The following is a 21,440-nucleotide window of genomic DNA, read 5'->3' as shown; positions in this document are numbered from 1 at the left end:
GGTTTCTTTGTTTGCTATAGTTTTTACCATATCTTTTTTAGTCAACAACAATACCAACAAGCTATAAGCCGTATGAGCAGATGTTAAGAACATGGGACATGGTTTATACTTACCATCATCGATGACAGCCTGCCACTGGTGCACATGCTTCTGATACGAAGATCTGACACTGAAAGCCTGGCACTGCCAGTCCCTGAAGGCAGGGACACCAGCAGGACAAGAAGGATTTTCGCATACTCTATACTGCATCATGGGACCGTGACACTCTCCTTCAAGGCCTGAACTAGAAAAGATGGCATAAATATTATGCTTTATTGTTGGCAATGTTTTGTCAAACTTACATCACAGTTTACTTACGCTATACATAAATTCAATTTAAATAGCAGATTATTTGTTGATGTGTAACATTAACAAATCACCCACAAAAAATCAAAGTCACAGAACAAAGCACGTTTGCCTTCTGTTTGTACTGGTTACATTACATATAAAGAGTCGTGGGTGCTATACCATAATTTACACTTCGCCCCAAAGAAGCACTAGGACTAGTAGGAGCTTTCAGTAAGGAGAACATCAACTGCAGTTTTCATACAGTTCAGGTGATTTTTCTCTAGCTGGACTGAGCCAAAAGTGCCACTGAAAGGAACTAACACCTGCAGATTTTCTACCTCTCCTTTATTACAAGTGTGGTGTTGTGAAGTTCAGACAATATGCTTTGTTTCTTTTTGGTCACTCCAGTTGTGCTTGCAGGTCCTAATGAACAAATGCAAAAGAACAGTGAACTCCAGAAACTTGAGCTAATTATTTGGAACCTTGCCTGGAAAAATGAATGAATGAAAGTGAAATTAAGACATCCCTAAATTCTAGAAATAGCTTTTAGGCATACAGCTGGAAGTGGTGTTTAGATGGCAGGAAATATGAAAGCATTCTGCATATCTAAGGCTTCTGTTAAACTACCATGCTTTTGTATAGCCATATCCAAGTTTTCCTCATATTTCTTTATGCAAACTTCTCTTTTTTAATCCCTCTGTCTTTCCTGTCATCATTTTTTGCCCCAAATCTGTTATATTGTCTTTCATCTTTCTTCATTTCCCCCTTTTGTTCTATTATTTTCTGGAATCATCTACCCTACCCTGCCCTGCCCTGCCCTGGTTTGCCCTATTCTACCCTACTCTACTCTGTTCTAGTCTAGTCTTCTCTACACTTGTCTTCATTACTCAGCTCTACTCTGTTCCCACTTCTCTGCTTATTTATTCTTTTTCTCTTGGTGTATGAATGACCCACAAAAGAGAGAAATAGTACTGAGTAATTAAGAGGAAAGCATCTTTTAGCTGAGATATGGTGAAACAGACTCCATTCAAGTCAATGGTAAAACTCCCTTTATCCCCAGTGGCACAAGGTTTTCATTTTCACAAGATACTGAATCTAAATATTGTTTCCAGATATTCTATCTCAATGTCTGTGAAACTGGTAGAAAGGTGTCTTTGTAAAAGTTGCAACTCCTTGTCTCTCCAAATGAGATGGAGGTCAATTTTCTCCAGCAAAAAACTGAAGGACTAGAATTACACACTGATGCTCTGCAAGTCAAAAATCATGAATTTAATCTTCTGTTTCTTCTTCAGATGAAGCTTAAAAAGAAAGCTGTATTCTCCCATTAATATTATCTAAGCTTTTGACAGAAGCAGAAAAGAGGAAAAATAGTGTTAGCATGTAATAAAAAACTTGAAATACCTATTCTCCTAAGTGTTTTTCAGTATTCATAAAAATGAATTGCTTACGTATAGGATGAACTATATCTTAATGGGTTTCTGTACTCATAAGATTTAAATTCTGTTCAGAAATTCTGATGAACAGCAATGGAAACCTGAACTTTTTTTTACCCAGGGCATTTGCGTTGTCGACTGCTGATTCCAGTGTTGCAAGTACGGCTGCAAGTGCTCCATGCGCTCCACTCCCCCTCCATATGCTCCGCAAAAGAGGTCCGATTGACACACTCGCCAGCCTTACACCACTAGGTGAAAATTGAGCTCTTAGGTAAATAAATCAAGACATATGCAAAACAATTCACTGCTTCACAAGCACACAGGAAGCACAACAAAAACATTTTGTTCAATACATCATTTTCATATGTGTCAGATATATTTATTCCTATTGTTCATCATTGCTTTTTTTTCTATCCTAGTAAATACAACAACCAGAGACTTTTCTCTGGTGCAATGGCCAAGAAGCAGGTGCAACTCTTGTCCACAAGCTTGAGCACAAGTTCATTCCCAATAAAGGATGCCTCCTGTAACAGCCTGCTGGAAATGGTCCCCAGACCATGCTGGCCCCTTCATTTGAGCCTGGGCAGTGCCTAGGAAAGCGCTTTTGGGTCCAGCCCAAACCCACTGCAGAGATCATCCTCCAGATGAACTGTATGGATGATCATAGCACAGTGTTCAGGGCTGTTCTCAGGACTTGTTTGGTTCACTATTACAGTTTCCACATAACTAGCAGGAACTGCATTGTCACTGATTATCCTGTGACAATTTCAATAGAAGGATATATTACAGGTAATAGAGAAAATGAGATTTTATTCACAACTTGTATTCAAAGAGAGAATGGAAGCCTCAATAACCTAGTGTTGAGAAAGTCAAGAGAACTTCTGGTATTTACTTAAATAATAATAATCACCTCAAAAATCTTGTATGCAAATATTGTTTCCCAGGACAACTGCAATTTCTCACTCAAAAACTATCATCTAATCACTATTGTTACGCTCTGTAACCTATGTCCACATCTGGTATAAATCATTGTAACTCAGCAGAAACTAGTATTTTATCAACTTATACCGGCTGAATATCTGGCCCATGTATCATGAAATTTTAGCAATTGCAAAGTAAGAAGGCTACAAGTAGACAGTGAACACTTAATGTCACTAACATTAGTAATTCAATCCATTTCTCTTTGCACTCTGAATTATTGGTGAATTACTGTTATCAATGGATAAAGTTCATGAAGAAGTCTCATATTTTGAGCAAAACAAAACATGTCACTAATGCAGTCAATAAAGGCTTTTGTCACTTTTAGAATACACTTCTGTTACTTGCAGTGTCTGTGCTAAATCCTTCTCTGGTGATCTTAAACTTCACCTGCAGTTTCAAACTGTTCTTCATTGATCAATTGATCTTAACTTTCTCTCTTAAATCATGGCATTACAATGATGGCATAATTATATCACCTTTGAAAAGTCTTCACATAGGATGGCCCCATCATTATATTGGATTTACAGTCAGAAACTACAGATTTTGTAATGCTCTTGGATGTCTCAGACCAAAAATGCTCATATTTATTTAAAGATATTCCTTCAGATATATAGGCAAAACGGATTTTTCTCTAGAGATAGCATCTGCCTTATGTAGACTCTGAGGGATGCTTGACTTAAAAAACAACCAAGTTGGACAGGCTATGCAAATGACATTTCCATCACTTCCTAAGATCCTAAGAGGAGCACAAGCCAACAATAGTCCATCCCTATAATATAAGTAAAACAAAACAAAGCCAGTGATTTGTGTAATCTGAAGCTCATCTTGGATAGATAATAAAGTAAAGAACAAGAATAATCCCTTCTAATCCTCTGAGATATTTCAGTGATGTCTGCTTAGTTTTTGTCTGCTAGACATAACAATATATCTCTGTAGCCTGGGACAATGCTCATTGAGCTGTTCTAATTAGAATCGGTACTTTGTCTTACCTGTACCAATTATTTACTCCCTACTAGCTAAGCTCTACAATAAAGAGAACAGTGTTACCTTCCTCATTGGACTTTCGCAGGACCCATGGTACTAACATATCATAAATGGTCCCACAAGTATAATGTTAGAATGAGTCCTCTGCAATGAGTTACTATTATTAGCTTTTGCAAGTCAGACATTAATACATAAAACACACACTAATTTTGGGCGCCCAGTTCACAATGGCAATGGTTTCACAATGAAAAATTCTGGGTAGTCTTAATAAGAGGTGCTTCTTTCCTATTCCATACCATGGACACACCAGTCTCAACATAAAGAATGCAACATTGAACAAAAGGCATGTCCCTGACTTTGCAGGTATTGACTTAAGACAGAATATCGACTACACACATTTATCAGAATCAAAAGATCACAGCAAATGTCATTAGAGATATGAAAATGAATAAAACCTGTCTTTCCTTTAGCATGTAAAATGATATTATCTGAACATTTTATCTTACTCAGTTGATTGATTTGTTTACTTTTTTATGGAGGATGATGACAGTCCTGGTGAATGTAAGATGATTCAAAGAGCAAATCACTCCTGTGGGAGACTGCTGTCAGCACAATATAATGAAAATCCCAAGATATATGCAGCTCTTCCTCTCTTATCTATTTGAGGTTATTTATCTTCATTTACAGTTATATACAGAGATGAAGAGGTTATTCAAACAGAAAAGCTCCTGAGTGACATTTAATGCAAGTCTGACTTCAGGCAACCATTTAATTTGTCTTTGATGACATACTTTTAATGACATTTATCACTCTTTTACATGCACTCACACTATAAATATTTCTTTACAAAGCCTATCCTGAAAAGTTTTATCAAAAATCTCTATCAATTCCTTTGATGAGACTATTTCTAAATCTTCAATCATAGCTGAGAACTTTGTAACTTTGAAAGCTTATGTTTCTGCTTACAGTACGCAGAGCAACAGTGGCATTCCATTCATAAATAGGGTACAAAACCAGAATGAATCTGAAATAAAACAGTGTAAGCATTAAAACATCTATGGCTTTGGCTAACTCTTTTTTTTTAAATTCAGTGTTTTTGGGAAATGTACTCTTTTATCATATCTATATTATATTATAATACATTAAACTATATATGTATGATTTTCATGATAATTGAGGTAAGCAGGAACTTTAAACAAGTGCAAAGACCTATTCAGCTTGTTTCCTTAACTGTTAGGTGGTCAGTATGATTTATATTGCTTTTCTGCCAGCAACATACTTTTCCAGTGTCACAGTCTGTTCCGTCCATTGGTGGATCCAGTTTAGTTTTGCATTCCTTCTCACCTTCCACCTTACACCACAACCCGGTGCAAATGACATGCTGAAAACCAAACACACAGGTAAGCTCAAAATCTATCTTATGCCAAATTATTTTCTGCATGCAACCCTCTAATGTTGTCATAAAGTTACCAGTTTGATGGTACTGAAGCGTGTTTAAAGACAGATTAAACATGCACAAAAACCAAAGTGGGCAGATTCTGCTTAGACTTTCACTAATCATGAACACATGGAACAAGTCAAGCTGCTGTGTTGATGGTGGGGGGAAAAAACCCTCTAAGTCTAAACCTAGGGGTCACAGTCTTTGCGTATGGCAGATCTCACAAAGCACATATGAACAACTTTGCCCTATGATGTGAAGCAACCACTGCACAGATACACTCCCCCAGAGACTGGAAGAGGTGTGAGCTTACTGGGAATTATTTTTAAAATTATTTCATATTTTTACTCCTTTTATTTAGTGCTCATTCTTTTCACGTAAAAGGGAGAAAAATAACACTGTCACTAGTAACAAAAACCAAGGTTTTAAAATAAGTCCATTTCTATATACAAGGTCTAATGTGTCTTTGTGCAGCTACATAGAACTATGTTTGCAGGAGTTTTGTAAAAATGTGTTTGTAAGAAAATTTGAGGCTTCTCTAGGACTTCGAAATCCCCCTTGTTCATACCATCCCAATGACTGCTGCTATCTTATGCTTTCCAATGATTCATAATTCCTCTAGAATTCATTCATTTCTATAGAAATATCTCAAAAAAGCAATCAAACCTGATATCCACAAAGAAGACACAAAAGTAAACTGACAAATCAGGATGAAATAGTTTTGCTGGGAAGATGAAGAGAAGGGGAGATGAGAGGGGTACTAGTCAGTAGTGAATTTTAGAGATGGAAAGAAAAGCTGCTTATTCTGTCCCTAGCAAGCATCAGAACAAATTAGTTTTACCTTCTTGAAAAGAAAGTACAGCCTTGAAGTATGGTGGCTCACATTTCCCTGGCAGCTCTCCCTATTTTCCTCTAAAAAGTCCTCCTTCTCCCATGGTTTTCAGTCATTACTTCATTTTCCTTGCTGTCTTGTTCCCCCCTTACCTGTAAACTGGGTGGAAGTGAACAGAGGGCATGTGGGGCTCAATTGTGGGCTGAATGTTATTGCATGTGCAGACTGATTCCCCCAAAATACGTACAGTACTTCCAAAGAGGGGCAAGAAGGATCAGGAGAGGGGGATGGGTTGCAGGGAGGAGAAAACACCGTCTGTTTTTTTGAAACCAGCATTGCCAGAAGATGTGCTTTTTCTGACTGAAATGATTTGTTACATTGGTAGACCCAGTAGGGGTCTCTGTGCCTTTTACACTATGCATGAAAAATGTGTGATAAATCTTATGCTACCTTGAAAAAAGTCTTACAGCACAGGAAACATAATTCAACCAAAGACTGTGTCTGAACCAAGAAACAGGACAGTTCCAGTGGGAGTCTTGCATGTAAAAATGTCTGTAACATCAGCTTTTAAAAAAAGTCAAAGATTGTAGAGGTCTGAAGCACTGCACAGAAACTAGAGACAGGACGGCAGCAGTTTGACTCACTCCTGATTCATCCTATAACAGTTTTGTGCTGAAGCTGAACTAACAAGACACCAGTTAGCCTATGCATGTACTAAAATATAGCTACAAAAGTCCTATCCTGTTCCTGGATAATTTTAACAAGCATTTTTCTTATATCAAACTGTAATTTCTGTTCTTGTTCAAGAGAGAAAGAGAATTTATTCTTTTTTTTTTTTTTTGAAACACGCACTTTAAAGATGTAACTTCAAAGCCGAGAATTAAACAGCAAGAAGCCTTCTGGGCCAGTTTTGGAAGACAATGTAGATGAGACAGAGTATCAGATGTTTGTGACAAAGTGCTTCCACACCAACTATGAAATGACAGACTATACTGTTGGAAACACTCCAGAAAAATATATGCTGGTTTAATGCTCCTAATTCACACAGGTTTTTTTAATATCCCTAGACCTTCCTTTGTCAATGACTACAGTTGAGGGAAAGCCATCCAGGTTTTCAAAAAATAAAGTGAAATTTTCCTTTATGTCATCACATTTAAAGTATGTTATCCTGGATTTTTTTCTAAACATTTTGATCTTGTGCTCAATTTCAATTGCATATAACTGCGGAATGGCTGACAACAAACCATGTTCCTTACAAAGGAACAACAAACTACAATTTCTTACAAATCCAGAAACAATTCTTCTAAACTTAGGAAGACATGAAGTCAGATCTACAAGGATTTGGGTATCTGACACACAGATGCACTTGACCTGTGTAAAGAAATCAAGTAAATTAAATCAAGATGCTTGACTTAATAATGTCCTTTGTATACATCTGCAAGTTTCTGCAAATACTTGTATACTACCTCTTATGAACCATGAACCTAACTTCCCCAGCTAGAAACATCTTTGAGCCTTAAGCAAACTGTATTCTAAAAACACTCACTTCTCTTCACCAATTTTTAAAATAAGCATTCAACATTACTATAACATTTCATCCTAGACTTTGAGATTCCCCAAGCCCAAGAAAATGGAGATACGGAATTACTAAAATTGGAGGATGATTTGTAAGGTTTTTTATGGGCTATTTCCGTCAAATCACAAATAGACTCTTTAGTTACTCTTCAGATTGTACTTCTGCTGCAGAAGTAAGAGAAATGGAGATTACTGTTACCATTCAACTTCTGACATTTGGGGATTTCTGCATGTGGCTGGGAAAAAAACATGATGCACAACTTGTTTTTTTCATTAGCAACCTGCAGTGCTGCAGATCAGGACTTATTTGAAAACTAACAGAAACCTGGAGGCCACTGTCAATATTGCAGGCACTCTAAAATCAGAGCAAACTTCTAAACCAGAAATTTATTCCTCTGGGGAGAAAGTTTCATTCAGTCAAAATCAAGATAGCTAAGTTCACACTCACAGAGGTTTACTAGTTATCTATCATAAGCACAGTTGAACAGCCATTACAGTTTTTTAGACTAGCCAAGGGAAGCAAGAGTTATTGGAGATCATAAACTTAGACTTGTGATATCACACTATTCACAATCTGTAAAATATTTCATTGTGTGTACACTGGAAAACAAAATATTGCAAGGCACACACAAAGGATTTTTTTCTGAAAGAATGTGTTAATCGTGAGGTTTTAACAGCAAAAGCTTGCAAAATACAACATGAAAGTCACAATGTACTACAGAAATAGCAGAGGTCATTCCAGCCTTTAGGAGGTTTTTTTGAATGAAAAGAGTGAGGCAGGTCAGTATGCATCAGAGATATGCATTTCCCGTCACATAAACATCTGGAAAGAAGGTCCAGCTGAGAGGAAAGAACAGAGACAAAAAGAGCATTTCAGAACTGCATTTCTGCAAAGTCAAGATTGTTTAATGTGTGGTGGTGGAGACGAGGACAGATATTTCACCAGAGCTATAATATTTCCACGACTTTCGTTCTTTTCATTGTGATCTTTCCCTGAAATGCCTTAAAAATCACCACGAAATATAACCAGTCTCCTACTTCTTTACAAAGATCACAGCTGTGTTATGACAAGAATTGTTTTAGTGGAACTGACTAGATAGCATTCGCATCCTGGACTTTAATCTTAAAAGCCAACATTTAATAGTTCAACAATTATATTAAATTGTCATGTTCTACAATCACATTTAATCATCAAGAACTACTTCTGGGCCATGATCTCACTATCTGTTATGTGAAACAATGTTAGGGTCTAATTGATTCTTGTGTGAGACATCATGGGCATAAAAGCAAACTTGGCTCCCTTACAAGATAAGCATGGCGACATGGTATAAATCTTGTACTCTGAGATCCACTCACACTTTACTCAGGCTCTATAAATTTTGCTTAGGGTATGAAGAAAAGTCTTTGAAATAAAGATGAAAAGGAAAAAATAAAGTCTGGACACCATTCATGAAAGAGGAGTGGGAGCGGCTCACTTAGGAAAATACAGGAGTAGGCCCTCAATGGTCCCTTCAGTCCTTTGCTTTAGCCATTAAATTATAAAGAGGAATTCCTGACAGCAAGCGAAAATCACTGGCATCTGCAGTGTTTCTCAGAGGCTGCCATGTAATGTGATTGTAAATTACCCTAAAGTGCTGCTCAGTAATAACATTTGTAGAAAATTACATCTCAGCAGAAATGCATTATTGATTGTACTTCTGGTATTTGTAGATTATTTTTAGATCATTAAGAAAATTACTTTCCATCATCACTCAATTGTTTTATTAGTTGAATAGCTGTTATATATGAAACATACTTGCTTAATGTAAAAGACTGCATGGAAGTCTGGTCATCAAATTATCCTCCAGTCACAAAAAATGTAACTCTGACATAGTTCATAATTTATCTTTTACATAGTTACACTGAAGTGCATGAACAGTTCAGCAAGTAGAATGTATCCAAGAAATCCTGGACTATAAATTGTTGGATTTACTGAAGTTTAAATGAACCTTCAAAGAGTATGTTTCTCTCTCATTTCCTGGCTTGTGAACAACTGTAACCACTGTAAACTGCCAGTTATTGGCAGAGTAGAAGACAGTATACAGAGATAAAAGAATGTAGTTTGGATTTCATGGAAAATTCAGTGGTTGCCAATGTATAATAAAATAATTATTTTAATAAATTAATACTGTAACTAATGAAATACTGTATTCAATTTAGAAAGGTCTTCTAAATATTGACTTCTCTAGTGGCAGCCACAATAATCTGCACAATCAACACAGTGAACTTTGAATGACCTTCATAATATGTAAAATGCAATTATTTGGTAGGTTAAATTCAACATATTTGTATTTACATCTAACATCCTTGTACTTCAGAGGGAAATGATAAAATTAGCTACGGACTAACAGCACATCACAGCTGGGACAATGTTGGTGTTGCACAGTCCATGTACTAGAACTCATGAAGGATTTCTGGAAAGTTTATATAGCTTGGTTCTAGCCCAACTTAAATGGCAACATTTTTTTTTTCTCCATTCATAGGAGAAACATAAGTAAGAGCAGGATGGCTTGCTTATCCTTTGGGCTGTGCTCTATCCATTGCTCTGAGTTTCCTCTTCACTATAGAAATCCTATTTAATTGGACTAGGATATTGCAAACTTCCCTAACAGAAGAGCTAAATTTAAGACCCACAGCAGGGAACAAAAGCAGGAGAGCTGAATAAAGTGTCTAAGCTTACTGCAACTAGTTCTTCAGGTCTACAGTCTGAGGAACAAATTTCTTGGATTTTTTTGTTGGGGGGCAAGGTGGGAGTGTAAATTTTGCTTCCACACAAAAGAACACAGAGGAAAACAAACAAGGTGACTTTACGAAGGTTGGCAGTGGAGCTTTGGAGAACTTCTCCCTCAGTGCCCTCATCAGATTTTCACAATTCTGTCCTTAGTGTCTTTTATTCATTTTTATGTAATCTCTGATAGGTCCAAAGCTCTTAAAGATGCATTACAATAATTTTTTGGTTCAGTATCTGCTTATATGATTTCTGGTTCAGGGTTACCAGTTTTGCAGAGGATTTTGGTGAAACTGCAGAAAGTTCATCCCCTTGCTCTCTTCTCAGAAACTGTTATCAAGTTCTCGTTTTCTTACTGTTAAGACCATAAGGTTACCAAGCAACAGACTTGGTTTATGAAGAAAATAAAAAATTAAATTGCAGTTTGTCAGAAAAAAAGAATAGTTGAAAAGACCACTGGCCTTTTGTATTCATTGCATCATTAGTAAGTTCTTTCTTCAAGGCAAAACTGCATCTCTTTGGATTTAAGTTACAATGGTATCTTAATACTAATATTTAATAGAAATTTTCCTAAACTAACCATTTTAATATGAAGTAATGATCCCGTAAGTGGGAAAAAAAAAAGGATGGCAAGTCATTTAGCTGAAATGTGTCCTCTTACGTACAAAATGCCAGAAGAGGAGAAAATGATTGAAGATGATTAGAAATGGACATTTAGGTACCAGCACCCAGGGCCCAAGTCCTCTGTGCAAACAGTTGAACACTACCAGGGTAGCATTAACTGAATTTAACTTCCTAACATTTCTAAAATAATAAGGAAAACCAAAGAAACCTTGGAGTCAGGACCCTGAGAGAAGAATATTCACTGCATCTGTGAATGAAACAAAACAGGCAAGGGACCACTTGGCTATCTGAATTTGAATACCTGAATTAGAACTAAATACAAGGGTATTAAAGGAGGGAAAGTGCCTGGAGAAATGAAAAGCATATAAACGTATTACACAACAGCAAGTCTCCAGGTTTGACTATCTCTTCAACTACTTTTGAAATTCTTTTACCTGGTAAAGAAGACCTAGAAGAAATAGTGGACTAATGCTGTATCATTTTCTTGTTCAAAACAGGTTTCTAGAGAATGAGAAACTAAAATCACATCTTTTAATTGAAAACGAAGTATTAAAAAACAAGAAACAGATTGCAATTCATGAAAAAGCACTTGGAAGCAATTAAGAACATTTGTAGAATTGTTACATTGAGTTCTACTGCTTATCTCTCAGAGTGAAAATGTTTTCAATAAGACAGTTAAAATAATAACCATTAACCTACAGCTCCTTTTTTTTTTTCAGCTCTGCCACTCTCAGCATGTGGTACTCATACATGTATTGCAATGTTTCCTTTGAGAATCTTTAGGATAAAGATTACTCTCACTGAAACTCTCTAAAGAAAGAGTACTATGTTCAAGCTGAAAAGATGAAGAGAACTGAAGAATTAAAGGAGTAAGGAATCGTGCTTTCATATTAAAAACTCATAACATTTCCAGGCTATCTGTCCGCTCCAACTCTGATGAAATTTTATTTCACAGTTCCTCTTAGCCCCTGCTTTATCAACCTATACTCCATGCTCTTTATGTATTAGTAATATCATCTACCCATCTTGTCTTGGTTACCTTCTCAAGGGCATCCAACATGTTTAGCGCTTGTCCTGTTGATGTTAAAGAAGGATGATTTTTCTCAGTTAAAACCATTCTTAAAATGCTTCTTCAATCAGATGTCTACTAGTATTAGGCCATAAAATTACAAAGACCTCTTCAATTTTGTTAATCTGCCTTTTCAAGGTTAATATATAGTGACACTGTTTCACTCAATGGCATGAAGCAATCTCAGCAAACCGACTTAAGTACTGGAACTCCTAGTGCCATGGCACTGCGCAGCTCTGCCTGGACTCACAGGGGACTGCTGGGAGGCAGGGTATATTCAGCGGTACAGAGAGCCCAGCTAACACCATTATTCTCTGTCAGAGCATGTATGGGCACAGCACTCTACTGAAGGTCAGATATGGATGTTCAATACCCAAAACATAATGAAATGGAACCTACATGTGAAATCTGGCCCCAGTGGAATAAATTGCAAATATTCCATTCACTGCAATGAGGTGACTTCACACTATGATATTTTCTATTTTTAAAGTACAAGGAACGTATCAGTGGTATGATATGATACAACATGATTCAGGATGTTTGGAGATCCAAAGCAAGCCTTACAAGATAAACATACGAAAATGTTCATATCAACTTCGGAAAGCAAAGTGTAAACTTCTTGTTTCAAAGGTGCTATGTTCTCCTTCTCTCAAACACATGCACAAAAATATCTCGCACAGATAAAAGAGTTGGTAGGTGTATTTTCTGAAGATACACCCATCCTTACCTGCATTTCTTGGCAAAAGGAAGCGGTTGGTCCAAAAAGAATCTGACACTGTTCATCTGCAGTGTATGTCATTCCTGGGAGCTTGGAGGGAATAATCACAGAATTGAGGCTCTGAGGATTCATCTGTAGCAGACAGTTACTGGCCTTTGACCTGGCAATATGCAGAGATTCATATGCTGAGCAATGCTAAAGAGTCTGATTGTCATGGTGACTTAAACATGCATTTGACATTAGAAAAACATGGACTCTTAAGATTTTTTTATTTGTCAGCATTGGGCTGTCATTCAGAGAAATTACTCCATGTAAATTAATATGGCTTACTTGATATAAGTTAATGGTGTGTTCTGATGTTGCACATTTGCAGAAAGACAATATAATTTATCAGCTATAATAGGAATTTCAGGAAAGTGCTGGACAACATTTTAGTGTAAAATTTACTTAACTGATTAAGGTTTGGATAGAGATTTAAAGAATCATTAAAAAGTAGACAATTTATAACGCATAGGCAGTTGTGTAGCTTAGTTTTGACATCCAGCAGGACCTCAAATCAATCACGTCAGATTATATATATATACACATTTAAAAATACATACATTTCTAAGCTGGTAGCCAGAAATTTAACTTTTCTCAAAAACTGAAGAAAATATATTTGAAAATACTTAAACCTATTAAAGCACCAAGTCATGGGTTTGAATTCTGTCTAGATTCAGTATAAATGTGTCAGACTGACACATCTAATTTACTTACACTAACTATTCCAGTGTCATAAAGCAGACCTTTTGAAGACTGCTTAACTGTTGCAAGTAAGTTCCCAACAGATATATTTACAACCTTAATAAAGGAACACAGCTTTAGGGAACAGATCCTATTTAAGAGATACAGAGCGAAACAAAACGTTTTAATTTGGTTTCTAGTTATAATATTCTCTACTATATATCTTGTAGTAAATTTCTATTTTAAAAATTAACATAATGTAATCATACTGCATGGTTTTTGATATTGAATGGCACAACATAGATCAGAGAATCTACATAAATTTCATAGGTCATTCACTGTCCAACATAATTCAATACATAGTATATCAATACATTTTAAACATATTTACATATATGAATATATATTTAAAGATATGTAAGTTTAATCATATACATTAACATATGAAAATATAAAAATACAAGTAATTGCCGAAAACATATTTTTATGTCCATCAAACATTATATAGTTCATGACGATTTAAATTATTTTTATGGATTATGCAAACATAAATCTCCCACAGAAATGGTAAAAAATATGAAAAAATGTTATTTCAGGATATTTATTGCAACTATTTGCAAATGACATACAGTAAAAGTTCTTTTTGTTTAATGATATACCTGAGAAATCTTTCCAGATCTTCCCTGCTGCACCGAGACCATGAAACATCCCCAAGATTCTGTCCTTTAATCCACTCTCCAGACATGATATGGAGACCATCTGCACAGGATGGGTGGTCATTGTCGTGGTTTATCCCCATGCTGAGTTTTGAAGTTATTAAAAATAAACCAAAGCAACAACAAAATAACAAGTTGTTTTCAAATTGTTTGTAAGTTAAAACTCTTGCAAGAGACTATGAAAAACTCTTGTATAAAACATATAAGAAATCTCTTTTGATTTTTTTCCATGATACCTTTCACAGAAGTACATGGAACTGTGTGTGGAGGACATTCTCCTGAAATTCTATACTGAAAGGTGAAAGTAAAGCCTCATTCATTTGATGAGAAATTACATTCTAATCAGCTGTTGAATATATACTTTGGACAACTTTTTGAATGTTCAGAACTGTACAACTACTGCAGGTTGTACTTCTCTTGCTAATGGGCAACAAAAATATTGGAAATTTACTTTTTTATATCAGTGAATCATTTGATATTTTGGCAGGGATTCTATCTTAATTCTATATGGAACTTGTTTGCTGAAATTTTATAGACTAGTAAAATGCTTACTAGTTTAATGTATAATCATTGTGTCTAAAGAAAAATCACCTAAATGTGTTTTCAATGTCTACTGTTAGAAATAACACTGATGAAGCAATTACGTGGATTTTTATTTTAAGGACTCAGCATCCATGTGCATCCCAGTGAGTTCTCACATAGGACACTGCAATGAATAATTCTACAAAAAATCTGCTTGAAGCTGCTGCTTTAAGTGAGGTGAAGACCCACTGTCACTCTCATTCACAACCAGTAAACACAGAGAAAGAAGACAGACTTAAATAAAAATAAAGTTTTCAAAATTAGCTAAGTGGATCCATGCCTGACTGGCATTAAGAGACATAAATTAAATACTCTCAGCTGTTCTTCAAGATTTGTAAATGAGCATGGGACTACTCTCCAGAGCACTGGATTCAAAGTGGTGCTGGAATTTTGCATCCCTAGTCTGCCCTGCAGAAAAGCAAAACTTTAGAGTGAATAAAGCTTTATACCTTGTATTGATTCCTTCAGCCAAAGAGCAGTCAAATCGCTTAGAGACTGCAGACAGGAGAAGTTTGCCGCTTCTGTAGGAAAACTAGAGTACATCATGCTTCTCCATATTTCACCACACTGCAGTGCCAAAGGGCAGAAAAGGCCGGCTACCCATCACTGAAAACACCAGATCACTTTTCTTCTCCACGCTGTCCCCAAACCCCCTCATGACTAGATCAAATATTATATTGTTTTGCAAGCTGCATTACCTTGTGTTTACTAATGAAATGAATTTAAATGCTATGTAGGGCTTTATGTTGCCTATCAGAGTGCTCAGCATCTTAGAGTGATGTGTACACCCCACAATTTGGAGCACTGGAACAGCTGCCTCTGCATGAATCAGATAATTTTGTTAGTTGTAAACAGTGTAACCAAGGTAAACAAATCTGTCTGATCTCATCTTAGCTTCTGTCTTTTCCTGAACTGCCTGAATGGGACAAAACAACTACACGGAAGTGCCTTTGCACTTTCCTTACATTCTTCTTGCATGCTTCACATGTAGAATTTGAGATGTCCTTATCTCCAGAGTTATAAGAACTATGGAAGAAGACACAGAAAATCTAATGACACTTACTTTGCTGACTGCACAAGAAATAGATTTTGCTTACAGCTCTTCAGGTTATATACTTCCTTACTGCAAAAGTACTCGTTTATCAGTATCATATATACACTATGATTTGAAATAAAGCATTTATAACATACAAGTACACAAAATCTTGTTGATACAATTTATTATAGAATTGATGGCTCCCATTTATGCAGAGTGGGAATTAACATATTTATATGTTATTTAAAACATTTTTAAAATAAAAATTTAAAAAAGTTAAAACATAATTTCTGATTACTATTATGTCCCATCCACTCTGAAAAGCAATTCTTGAAGCCAGATTTTGTCACAAACTAGTCTGTAAAATCACCCAGAAAAATGTGTGCTGAGCTGAACCAAGATCTTTGCTGTTTCAAAAAACAATTCCACTAGCCACCATTACATACAAACATCAGTGTAACCCTTTTTTCTAATCTACTACCACAGATGCATTCTGTATAGTCTATCAGTACATGAATTCTGAGGACAACATTGTCTTTTAAGGTAAGCAGTGGTAAAAACTGTTGTACTTATAACAATTATGTATATCAGCAACATTAAGCACTAATAAAAAAATCTAATTCGAACTGTCTTCCCATATTTCAGCTGCTATAGTTTTGTAACACTTCTATTCTGCTTTGACATTCAAATGTAGTTCTAAGTATCTACTCTAATCCAATAGGATTCATTCCTCAGTATGCTTCCACCTCCAAATGAAGTACAAGTAACAAAATATCTAGCAGGTAGTGACAACCAGTATCAAAGCCTTTGACTACCAGAATGAACAGCTACTTCAAAAGGGAAGTACAGGTCATTATGTTAACATGAACTAATTAAATTGCAAGACAATATGTGAGGAGTATGCTAAAGTAGCAACAGAATCTGCTTTTAAACATTCTCAGAAATCTTTTCTTCAATACGTACAGTTGATCTCTTCTCTAGTATCATAATGACTTCATACTTTTATCTGACCTACTATCAATTACAAGACCACATAAAGGTAGATATGCAGTAGTACTGACTTCTGATTTCTATCACCACATCACATTATGTGATGTGGTGAAAGAAAGAAGCTGAACAGTCATTGCTACCTTCCTATCCAGCAAGAGAGTAAGTAATGTAAGCATGTATATCTACTTCATTAACAATCAAGGATATAACAATATTCAATGCTCACACTGGTGGTCATGGTATTTTATAGCCTTCCTTGCTGTACTGTCTACATGCAAGAGACAACTACATCCTTTCACTAAAACAAAGGCACTACAGAAACTGTGGCTGTGTAAGGTGCTGTTCTGTGCTCTTCTTACAGAATTTATTATGCTAGCATTGGGCATATTGCCCTCTCTGTCCATAAGCTCCTCTGTCCCACAGCCGTGATCATTCACCCTCATGCAAGAGTAAAGCAACACCGTGTGTTTGTGGCAGAAAGACAAGCGAGTTTGGGGTAAGAGGATAACTTTACAACAGTCTGATAAAACATAATTAACAAAGAAGATGATGCTGTACTTTAAAAAGTAGTACATCATATCTATATGGAAATAAATCAAATTCTCTTTTAAGAACAGAAGCAGGTTTTTTTCACTGATACATAAAAATGCCCCAGCCATTCTGGTTAAAGACTATAAATGGCAGATATAATATGAAAGTAGGAAGCATCCTATGTAATGCATTCCCTAACTAAAATATTAGCAATATTTCAACTCACACTATGCAACTAAACTATATTTTAATAATCTCAGTTTAAAAGTATTTTGACAAAGAGCCTTGATCAAATAAACTCCACTAACATTATACATGGTTGTCAAGTCAACTGAAAAAATATTTTTATCTAATAAAACCTCTAAAACTTGTTTAAAAAACACAGCCAGATATTTTTTTTGTGATATCATGCCGAAAGTTGGAACAATCTCTGCTAAATGTTGAAGATGACCCCTGTTGATATTTAATGTGCAGCAGGAATAGTACAAAGAGAAACCCTTAATTTCTCTGTGCTTAGAAGTCAGAATTAACAACTCAGGCCACCGAAAGCAGGAGACAAATATTAGTTCCATTTTTCAGTTAAAAAGTAATTCTTTTACGATTCACTACTGCTGCAATTATATGGATACAGCTGGATTCAAGATAGATGAAAGCATCTCTTCTGCCACCAAGGGAGTAAGTTATATTCTTGCAGGCACATAATGCATGCCAGTGTCAACCCACATACTGAAAAAGTACCAAACACCACATTTTGATTTGATTTGATTTGATTTGATTTGATTTGATTTGATTGTAGCTAACTATTAAGAAAGAAAAGCTCTTCTAAGTCTCAACTCTTACAGTCATTATGCTCTATTAAATAAGTTAAATAAGGCTATGCACACACCTTCTGGAAAGCATTAGGTCTGCATTGTAAATTGTTATTTTATATTTCTTCAGACTATAGGACTCCAACATTCTCCTACATGTGCTACATTATGGCATCATGAATTTGCTCAGTGACCCCACACTCTTCCAGGTGGTAAGCTTTTTATTATTTATTCATTATTTTCATTGTGCTTTGCAAAAGGCAGATGATGACCTGGTTATCACCATCCCATTCCACTTAAATGCATGGTAGTGCAGCCGAACAAGAATGATGCTATTAAACTAGAAACAGGCAATGCAGGCACAAAGACTGAGTAGTATCAAAAACTTAGTATAGGATCAATTAATTGGGTGAGTTCAGATAGATGTGGAGAATTACTTCAGGTCTATCTGTAAATAAAAAAAAAAGCTAGAATTAAAAAGATTAAGGAGAACTACTACTGTTCAGAGTTTTACAGTCCCTAACAGTGAGACGGGTTAGGAAATAGAAGATGGATTAGGAAAACCACAAAAGCAAGTACCCAAGGAACCAGGGGTAGGTTGTTGAATATTCAGTATAATAAATAGAATCCCAAAGCATAAAGGTTAACAGTTCAGCTGAAGAGATACAAGCAGCAGAGGAATGATGAGTGTAAACTGCACATCCAGGATAATAGTACTAGTTTAAGATCATGACAGAAGGAAAATTCCTGGAAAAACTTCCACTTTGTGAAGGAGATGATAGTAAATCTCTGAATGCTCCTGCGAGTTTATACCTGTGATGTGTGATGGGATCAGGGTGCCATCTGACTTCTTTCAAAATTCATATTTTTATAAATGATCACTACATAGCATTTGTAAATTTACTTCAATTGTTATCCTACAGATTTTTTTCCACTCTAGCAAATAAATCACAAACATATAATGGTTTGTATTATTTTAAAAAATAAAAATAAGAATTCATTAAAAATCATTATTAATTACAAAGTGTTATTCTCCCTATTATTTCCATTGTTTTCTTTTTTGTCATCACTACATGCAATACCATGTTAGAATGATCAAAACTTTTTCAACTATGGACTTGGAAATGACAAGTTCTAAAAGCTTATATGGCATTTAATAGTACAATGATTGTCCCAACAATTTGTCTAATCTGAAATTTTGCATATCACAGTATCACAAAGATGTATTTGATAAGTGAAAATAACATTACTCATTTGACTATCACAGACAGGGAGATGGAAGCTGCACTACTTTGTCAGTACTTGTATTGCACTTATTCAACAGAAGAAGTTTTATCACGCTATCTTTATAGAGAAAATTATATAAACAAACAGACTAGTAGCAGGTTTCTATAAGCTGGTTTATAGAATTAATGCAAAACCCCTGCATTACTACATGTTGTTTGGGGTTTTTTTTGAAATCCCAGTTAGTGAAATAATAAGTCTTGTATGATTTATTTATGTGTTTTAAAACATGAGGGCTTCACAGATCATTGCATAAATGGGATAAGACACATGGTTCTACTTGTAAATGAATTATTTAGCCTAAAGTGAATTGAAAGGCAAGTAACCCAGCTACAGAAAAACTATGATGGTAAGAGGCAGAAGATGATTTCTTTTGGAAAAACTTTGTCTTCAAAGGAAAAATCCACTGGACAAGGAAACCTCAATCTTCCTGTTAATAATTCAATGATAAAAAAGAAAAAATCAAAAGGAATATGTTTACACAATGAATATTTCTCTTTTGTGAATCATTGCTTGTTCTCTAGGATGTTGGCAACTCAGAATACATTTTCAATCTTAAAACAGTGGATAAAAAATACAACATATATATTAATATACAGATATGAACATACACTGCATGTTACTGTCCAGCTGAGTTTGTAACTTCTGCTAAACAGCTGCTTTCTTCTCTACCACTCCAACACTTCTACCACCATGCTTCAAGAAGCTGCATCTAGACATAGCACCATGTCATGGTCCTTTGACTTAAGTATATAAATAATTTAAAGCTTTGATGTGACACATGTATTTAGCATCACAATATGAAGATACATATCACCTCTTGCTGAAATTTTTTACAGAATGTATATAATGCAGGAAAAGTATTCACTTCTGGCAAATATGATACCCATGCCACATCCTGTAAAGTGCTGTATTTCAAGATAAATAATTATGTCTATGGTTTATGACTTTAATCTTACGCCAAGGAAAAACATTGATGTATAACATTTCTTCAAATTGAAGAAAATATGTAATCAGGAAAAAGACTTTGAGCTATCATCTATTCAGTGAATAGACAAAACAAAAATTAAGTTTCCTTATTAACAATAACCATTGACACTATTATGATCTTTTGCCAACTTTTCACAGCTATTTTAAATGGATCAGACTATCAATTAAGCCTAGGCATCCTGTAGGCTGTTGTTCAGTTACTAACTGTTCAGTTTACAAATGCTATTTGTCCTGGTTTCAGCTGGGATAGAGTCAACTGTCTTTCTAGTAGCTCGTACAGTGCTATGTTTTGAGTTCAGTATGCGAAGAAAGTGGATGACACTGATGTTTTCAGTTGTTGCTCAGTAGTGTTTAGACTAAAGTCAAGGATTTTTCAGCTTCTCATGCCCAGCCAGCGAGAAAGCTGGAGGGGCACAAGAAGTTGGCACAGGACACAGCCAGGGCACCTGACCCAAACTGGCCAACGGTGTATTCCATACCATGTGACGTCCCATCTAGTATAGGAACAGGGAAGTGGGGGCGGGGAATCGCCGCTCGGGGGGACTGGCTGGGTGTCGGTCGGCAGGTGGTGAGCAATTGCACTGCGCATCATTTGTACATTCCAATCCTTTCATTATTGCTGTTGTCATTTTATTAGTGTTATCATTATCATTATTAGTTTCTTCTTTTCTGTTCTATTAAACCGTTCTTATCTCAACCCACGGGTTTTGCTTCTTTTTCCTGATTTTCTCCCCCATCCCACTGGGTGGGGGGAGTGAGTGAGCGGCTGCGTGGTGTTTAGTTGCTGGCTGGGGTTAAACCACGACACTATTCTAAGAAAAATTAACTATAAACGCACCCTGGAACATTATAGTCTGGCAGAAATGGAAGACTTGATACCTTGCTAGAGGAAGAGTTGACTAATCTTCTAAATTTCAAGTACAAAATTACCGTATCTTTTTAACTTACTAAAAATGCTGATGCAGTACTACTTTACTGTCTCAGTGCTTCATTCCTTCCTGAGCTGTTTCTTTCTTCAGCTATCTAGCTAC

The 21,440-nt window shown here is 35.8% G+C and overlaps 1 protein-coding gene across 1 annotated transcript in view; it reads right to left on the bottom strand.

Annotated features, from left to right (window-relative positions):
• Positions 1–21,440, bottom strand: part of ADAMTS19 (ADAM metallopeptidase with thrombospondin type 1 motif 19) — a 152,749-nt gene that overhangs the window by 45,454 nt on the left and 85,855 nt on the right. Inside the window, exons 9-13 of the mRNA XM_052778193.1 lie at positions 14,131–14,271; positions 12,758–12,908; positions 5,005–5,106; positions 1,878–2,008; positions 114–283 (exon numbers count right to left, since the gene is read on the bottom strand). Coding sequence (XP_052634153.1) covers positions 114–283; positions 1,878–2,008; positions 5,005–5,106; positions 12,758–12,908; positions 14,131–14,271 — 695 coding nt within the window. The remainder of the gene's footprint in view (positions 1–113; positions 284–1,877; positions 2,009–5,004; positions 5,107–12,757; positions 12,909–14,130; positions 14,272–21,440) is intronic.

The sequence above is a fragment of the Harpia harpyja genome, chromosome Z (assembly GCF_026419915.1).
Source record: "Harpia harpyja isolate bHarHar1 chromosome Z, bHarHar1 primary haplotype, whole genome shotgun sequence".
Classification (NCBI taxonomy): Eukaryota; Metazoa; Chordata; class Aves; order Accipitriformes; family Accipitridae; genus Harpia; species Harpia harpyja.
Note: the sequence above shows the minus strand (reverse complement) of the source record. Positions and strands in the feature narration are given on the sequence as shown.